The 7659-nt window shown below is 38.7% G+C and overlaps 1 protein-coding gene across 1 annotated transcript in view; it reads right to left on the bottom strand.

Moving 5' to 3' along the window:
- Positions 1 to 7659, bottom strand: part of RECK (reversion inducing cysteine rich protein with kazal motifs) — a 64082-nt gene that overhangs the window by 9109 nt on the left and 47314 nt on the right. Inside the window, exons 13-16 of the mRNA XM_006758615.2 lie at positions 7260 to 7400; positions 5476 to 5667; positions 4445 to 4567; positions 2035 to 2206 (exon numbers count right to left, since the gene is read on the bottom strand). Coding sequence (XP_006758678.1) covers positions 2035 to 2206; positions 4445 to 4567; positions 5476 to 5667; positions 7260 to 7400 — 628 coding nt within the window. The remainder of the gene's footprint in view (positions 1 to 2034; positions 2207 to 4444; positions 4568 to 5475; positions 5668 to 7259; positions 7401 to 7659) is intronic.

Consider the following 7659-nt stretch of genomic DNA (forward strand, 5'->3'; position numbering starts at 1 on the left):
GACTGTATTTGCTTCTGTTATGTTAGAGTGATGATGCTTTGGGGTTTACATACAGTAGCTAGAGTTACTCACCCTAACTATTAAAAGCATCTTTTATTTTTATTTATTGATGAGAGAGAGAGAGAGAGAGAGAGAGAGAGAGAGAGAGAGAGAGAGAGAGAGAGAGAGAGAGAGAGAGAGAGAGAGAGAGAGAGAGAGAGAGAGAGAGAGAGAGAGAGAGAGAGAGAAAGATTTCTTGTTCCACATATTTACACATTCATTGGTTGATTCTTGTATGTGCCCTGATCGGGGATCAAACCCGCAACCTTGGTGTATCGAGAAAATGCTGATTCAAAGAGCATGTGTATTTCAAACCTTGGACAACACTAAGCAACTGAGCTACCTGGCCAGGGGTAAAAGCACCTTTTCAAGTGTTCAAGAACTATTTGTTACTTCTTTTTCTATGTTTATGTCCTTGGTCCATTTTTCTATTATGTTATCACTCTTTGCCCATTTTTATATTAGACTGTTGATCTTTTTCACATTGATTTGTAAGGACTCTTATAAGGACATCGAACCATTCTCTGTGATATTCTTCCCAGTTTGTTATTTGTCTGTGACCATGAAGAACATTTTCATTTTCATATAGCTGCAGTTTTCAATTTTTTATGTTGATTTTGTATTATACCAGTGATGGCGAACCTTTTGAGCTCGGCATGTCAGCATTTTTTGAAAAACCCTAACTTAACTCTGGTGCCGTGTCACATATAGAAATTTTTTTGATATTTGCAACCATAGTAAAACAACGACTTACATTTTTGATATTTATTTTATATATTTAAATGCCATTTAACAAGGAAAAATCAACCAAAAAAATGAGTTCGTGTGTCACCTCTGAGACGCATGTCATAGGTTCGCCATCACTGTATTATACTCAGAAAGGACATCCCCCTTTTGAGATTTTATACATTTTTAAATTATAAAACCAAGATAATCTATTAGAAAGATTAGCAAATAGAGGAAAACAAACAAGCAGATACTAAACAACCCTCAATTCTAGTTCCCAACACAGCTATATTATCCTTTTGGCTTACTTATTTATCTTTTTTTTTTAATGCATAGCACTCTGTCTTCGTTCCATAGGAACTTTATGGCCTTAGATTTCATGATATAAACTTTGCCAGATGGGCAACCAATTCCCTTTGCTATTTCTTTAACACATCAGAAACTCTTCCTCTCCCTCCCTACTGCACAGAGTTTTAAGGATGGAGAGAGGCAACTGCTTATTTCGCACAAAGTCCTTCCTAAGGAAAGGGCTGTGGCACTGGGATGTGCCCTGCTCGGGTCCATGCGGCGGCCAGTGAAGCCCAGCTCCAGAGGCTGCAACCTCAGAGCCAGCAGGACACTTGCCCTGTGGCCACCACACACAGAAATCCACGAAGGGCAGGTCAACTCTACCCTGGGCTTGTGAGAAAACTGCAGAGAAAGGGCCCCTAACAAAAAATGTCAAATAATACTGAAGCTGCATTTTCCAGAGATTTCTCACATTCAGTTCCTAAAACGGAGGTAGGTAAGTAGAAGAAAATTTCCCATTATTATCGGGCATAAACAGTTAATAATTAGAATACATTCATTTCTCTCATCTCATGTTACCCCTCCTTGCCTCACACTTTCTGTTCCAGTTTTTACAAAACTGTTGCTATAGCTCGCAGCATATACTGTGCTATCTCATGGCCAGCAGTCAGGATCTTTGCTCTCTCTGCCTTCACTGCAACATCATCTTTCCTCCAGTGTAAACCTTGCCTGCCCTGTCCCACTCATCTTTCCAGACGAATGTCACATTGTATAGGCTTTCTCGGCCTCCCCCAGGCTGCACCAGCGGCTCCACTCCCAGGCCCCCAATCACACGGCAAGTCACCAACCAGCTTTCCATGGCTCTTGCCCTCTAGACTCTATCCAGGGCAGAGACCTTCTGAATTCATCTTTGTATTTTCATTGTCTGTACATACTAGATGCTCATCTTCAGTTAAAAGGATGAGGAGCCATTTGACTTACCTTTGGTTTTTGGGGCAGGGGTTAGGATTACATGGGTCTTTTGAGATGCACGATCCAAACTCAAACTGTTGGTCCTGGAGGCCCACACAGCGAGCAATGCACGCACTGGGGTAGGTGCGTCCATTCTGCCCACACACGGGGACAAACTGGTCTGCACAGTTACAGGGCAGTCCTGAAGAGAGGAAACAGTCTCAAGATGTGGACTTGTATATGCCCCTTTCCCTGATATTTCCTCAGGAAGGCAAACCACTAACAATCATGTAGAGGTCTCATGTTAAGATAGATTGAAAATTAAGTTTAAAAAAACTTGCCCTACAATCTCTGAAAGGCAGCAGGCTCTGAAAAGCCGTTTGCTGAATAATGGCTTTCCTTTGTACCATTTACTGCCAGATAATTGAGGGCCCCCAGACTTTGATGCCAGGGTTAGAGACCCCTATAAACAAAGGTATAGGTAGAAAAAGTAAAGAATATTCTTCCTAATCTGGAGTATAAAATCTAGAATTTAGAAGTTTAAAGTTTGGCTTGGGGGATTTCTAGACTGTACCCACCTTAGATTTTAGGTAAGCAGAATATGGACCAACAAGTACAAAAAACAAGACAAAGTAGAGAAGGTTTTAACTCCTCACATAGGTTCTTCCCGTCTCCTTCTGGAAGGGGGAGAATAAGGTAAGTCGGGAAATTATTGTAGTTTTGAGGCTTAAGAATTTTTGTCTCTCTCTCTCTCTCTCTCTGAGTCATGTTTGGTATGGAACACTATCTGGGTACCAAGAAATGTGCATTTTGGGGCCAGTAAAATCTCCTGAGAGTCTGTTAGCTAAATAGTCATGAACTTAATTTATTGCAGGACATGAGGGGCTGCAGGGAAAGGGGTCCTGATAATTGTAAAGTCCATCTTTCAAAATCATTTAGATGTAAGCAAATACATAAATAAATAAATGTCTCCCGGCTACATCCATAGTTCACTCTTCATTCCTATGGAAGTTTCATGGTTTTTCTAAGCAGAATTATTGTCCTTAGCAGAGCAGAGTAGATAAAGGATAATAATAAATAAAGAACAACAATTAGCAATGAGGGCTGGTGCTTATTAGGGTTCATAGAGGATGGGGTGGAGTTCATCTTGCCTATACTTCCCCATCAGTCTGCTGTTCACTTCTTATTTCCAATGTGCTGGAGATACAATGTAGGTAAACCCTACCCTGTTCTCCCCAACCCCACTCCAGGGGAAGAAAAATCAAATAGCTGTAGCAGTATGAAACAAGACAAGGGCAACCACCTGGTTCCTCTTTACCCAGAACCAGTGGTATTTCAGATCTGGGAAAAAGCAGAGGCCAATAAATACCAGTAGACTGTGCTGCTGCTGTTGACAACTGCAGCTTCATCTCAGGAAAAGGGCATCTCATCTCACCAACATTTTCACCTACTGTAGCTGGTGTGAGCATTCCAGTAGCAGAAAGCATAGGAAAGTCAAGAAAGTAGTATTCTTAATTGTATTTGTTCAGAAAAATTCTTGTCTCAAAATTAAAACAATTTTCCAGGTTAATTTTTTGGAGAAACCCCTAAGGAAACCAGTGGAAAGAACCCATGTGAGGAGTTTACTGCCTTCTGTCTTGTTTTTGGCATTACCCTTTAACTTCCCAGAAATCCCCCAAGCCAGATTTCAAACATCTAAATTCTAGATTTTATACACCAGACTGGGAGAAACAGTCTTTACTTTTCCTACCTATAGCTTAGTTTATAGGAGTCTCTACCATATATGAACTAGTGGGCTAAACTAAGGTAAGTCAAGGAATAAAGTGGTGAGCTTGGCTGGTGTTGCTCAGTGGTTGAGCAATGACCTATGAACCAGGAGGTCATGGTTTGATTCCTGGTCAGGGTACATGCCCGGGTTTCGGGCTCGATCCCTAGTGGGGGGCAAGCTGGTCAATGATTTTCTCTCCTAATTGATGTTTCTATCGCTCTCTCTCCCTTCCTCTCTGAAATCAATAAAAATATATTTTTAAAAAAGAAAGTGGTGAGAAAAGCATCAGAACAGAAACAAACATAGAAAATACACAGACATTTTAGATCATGACCATACTTGCAGGGGTAAATGGGGTATTTTAGCAGGTAGAAAAATTCCATTTAACCAAAACCATCCCAGTCACTGACTGACCCTGTTCTTTTTGCATGCAATTCCAGAATATTAGTGCTGGAAGGGCCCTAAGAAACCATTTTGTTTAATGCCTTCAATCCATAGAGGAGGAAACAGATCCAGAGAGGGAAAGTATCTTGCTCTCATAAATACAGATTATGCACTCATTTTACTGTGTATTTTTGCAATTGAGGCAAGACCAGAGAAGCTGCCCGGAAGGAAAAATGGGTACAAAGGGAGGCTGGCCTGCCAAAGATCGCTCTCCGTGACCACGGTTACCTGTGAAGGTGCGCCGGTCATCTTCTGAACTGTGTTCACTGAGGCACAGGCGGGTCGAGCACACCAAATTGCCAGCAAAACAAGAACAAATATTGCAGTCGATATTAAAGGATGTTCCATGACCTGAGAGAAATAAAATGTTCCATATCATGCATTTATAAATAATCATAAATTTAAAGCTTAATAGTTTTAAAATACAAGTTGTTGAAAACTGACTTCTGAATATACAATTTGGGAGTTAAATCTGTATATTTATATTTATATTTGTGTATTTCTTCCCCACCTTCTCCCCCAAAGCCCTAACGGCTGGTCTCACCAGACTTCTCCCTATTCTCTGAGAATGTTTCTGGCTGCTCTTCTGCCTCAAACGCTCTCCTCCTTCTGGAACTTCACTCATCTCTCCAGGACCAGCCCGATGCCACCTTTGGACCACAGATTCTCCCAGTGCCCTTGCAGAAATAACTGGCTTCTTGAAGAGTGCTTGGTTTGCTGCTTTTTGTGGCTCAAATTCTCTCTCCTCTTATCAAGGAAAGCATGACCGCAATCCCTCACCTCAGTCTCAGCTCCACAGGGCACTAGTATGCTCTTTGTATAGAATAGATATTAATCAGTGAAAGTTTATGGAAGGAAGGAATTTGTTTATCCTTAGATATTTTCTGTGATACAAAGTACCTACGTGACATTTTTTTTTAGCTAAGCAGAATATGAACTAAATGCTCTAGGGCAGAAATTTGCAAGCCAAGAGCACTCTTTTTTCAAATAAGATCTCATACATAAAACTTAGCATAGTGCATGGCATACAGTTAAGAGTTCAGTAAGTGTTAATTATTATTAGCTTTTAGTCCTTTCTTGAGGAGGCTTCTAAGAGAATTCCTAGAAGTCCTGGTGTCCCTGTATAGTTTGAAAAATACTGCCCTGGAGTATCTGATTTTTAGACTTTGGTGAGAATCCATTCACTGTTCTTCCTACAAAGTTAAGATAACTAATCTCATATTTAAAAAAAAAGCAAATAAATACAGTTCAAGACTCACTTTTTCTTTTTCCTCCAACAATACAAGACTTCTGAAGGTCTATACAGTGCATCTCCATGCAGTTTTCTAAGAGTCCACTATGTCCACATGAACAAATTTTATAACAACCAACTTCCGAACCTGCGGACGATGGCACCTGGATTAGAGTCCCTTGACGAACGATGAAATCAGAGGCTTCTCCCAATTTGCAACCTGTATAAACAAAACTTAGCTGAGAGAGATGGTACTGTTCTATGATACTATTTTATGCATTAGATACATTTCACAGAAGTCTTATAGGTTCTGTGTGTCTATTAAAGATTAAGAGACTTTTTCACCAAAGTAAGTAATTGTTTTGATTCACTGGCCAAAAACATATTCTCGCAAACAAAAATTCCATGTTCTGTGAGATGGTGGTGATTAAGGACCTATATCAGTGATGGCGAACCTATGACACGCGAACTCATTTTTTTGGTTGATTTTTCTTTGTTAAATGGCATTTAAATATATAAAATAAATATCAAAAATATAAATCTTTGTTTTACTATGGTTGCAAATATCAAAAAATTTCTATATGTGACACGGCACCAGAGTTAAGTTAGGGTTTTTCAAATGCTGACACGCCAAGCTCAAAAGGTTCGCCATCACTGACCTATATCCCAAAGTTGCTATATTCTGTTTAAAATTGCTACAAGATATGTAGTTTTTTTATTTTGGGAGGCTTATCAAAGATATTTTAAAATCACAGATATTTTTAAAATAGAGTATAAAAACTGATAGTATTTTTAGAATAATCTTGGTCATAAAACTTTTAGTGATGGAATGTAAGTATACCTTAACTTTTAAAAAAAGTTGAATATTTGATTGGGCTTAAGGGAAACCCATTAATTTCAAATCTTAACAAGATTTGTTATGACTCTATAGCTGGTATATTATGATATTATACAAATATTATAGATGATCCTTTGAGACATCATGCTTATTTAATTTTATCTTTTGTTCCTTTTTATTTTACACACATTTAAAAATGTTAAGTCTAACATGATATAGAAACATTTTCAATTGGGAAATAAATAAGTGAAAGCACAATGTTGCCTCAACTATATTTTAAAGGAACCGACAAAGAGCTAAAGACTACCAAAATTCTATGGGATAAAAAATGTTCTGGCTTAAAGTCATATACATTTCTCTACAACATTAAATTTATGGAGTTGCCGAAACCGGTTTGGCTAGGCTCCTCCCTGGCCCAGGCCCTGGTGCTGAAGGCAACCAATTGATGTGTTTCTCTCACATCAATATTTCTCTCTGTCTTTCCCTCTTTCTTCCACTCTCTCTAAAAATCAATGGAAAAATATCCTCAGGTGAGGATTAAAAAAATAAATAAATAAAATAAAAATTTATGGAGTAATTACACATCCCACTGAGAATGCCTTTTCTCTAAATATTAAAAAAAGGAAGAGAAACCACAAACAACATTCAGTACATATTCTCAAACATTACAACACAAAGTACAAAGTATAAAAAACTGGTCCAAAGTTCTTTTTCCTTCTGTTACCAAGAACCATATAACCATTATGAGAGCCTAGTTTTGGATCAATATTAGTTTATAATCTAAATGACTACTGATAATTACATTTGTCTTTGTCCTTTTCTGCTTACACAAATGACATGTTTACTAGGAAAACCACAAACATTATAGAAAAACATAATTTAGAAAATAAAGTCCCTTGTGATCTTATAGGATAACTCCTATAAAGAAACGCCAGCAACACATCCATAGTCATCCCACCCCATCTACCTCTCACCTTGCACACAGGAGTATGGAAGGCAGGGATCTCCAGATGGACACCCTTTCCGGTTTACCTCACAGAGCTCATTAGCAGGGCAAGGATTGGGGTTACAGGGATGAGTCACCTCTTCTACAATGTTACCTAAAGTACTTGGCCCTGAAAATAAAAACACAGGTCAGTTTAACCTAACCAAAAGAGTAGCAGAAGTCGGTAAATTCTCTGGATAAATTATGTCTGAAATAAATGGACAGCTGATAAGCATAAAGCAAGGCCTGATTCTAGTAAGCTAATAAAACACCCAGATTTTCTGGTCATTTGTGAATTTAGTACAAACATATATTCATTCGTTTATTTATTGGGTATATATAATACTAGAGGCCCGGTGCAATTAGTGTACTGGCGCGCGAGGGCGGTG

This window comes from Myotis davidii, unplaced genomic scaffold, assembly GCF_000327345.1.
Source record: "Myotis davidii unplaced genomic scaffold, ASM32734v1 scaffold534, whole genome shotgun sequence".
In the NCBI taxonomy this organism is placed as follows: domain Eukaryota; kingdom Metazoa; phylum Chordata; class Mammalia; order Chiroptera; family Vespertilionidae; genus Myotis; species Myotis davidii.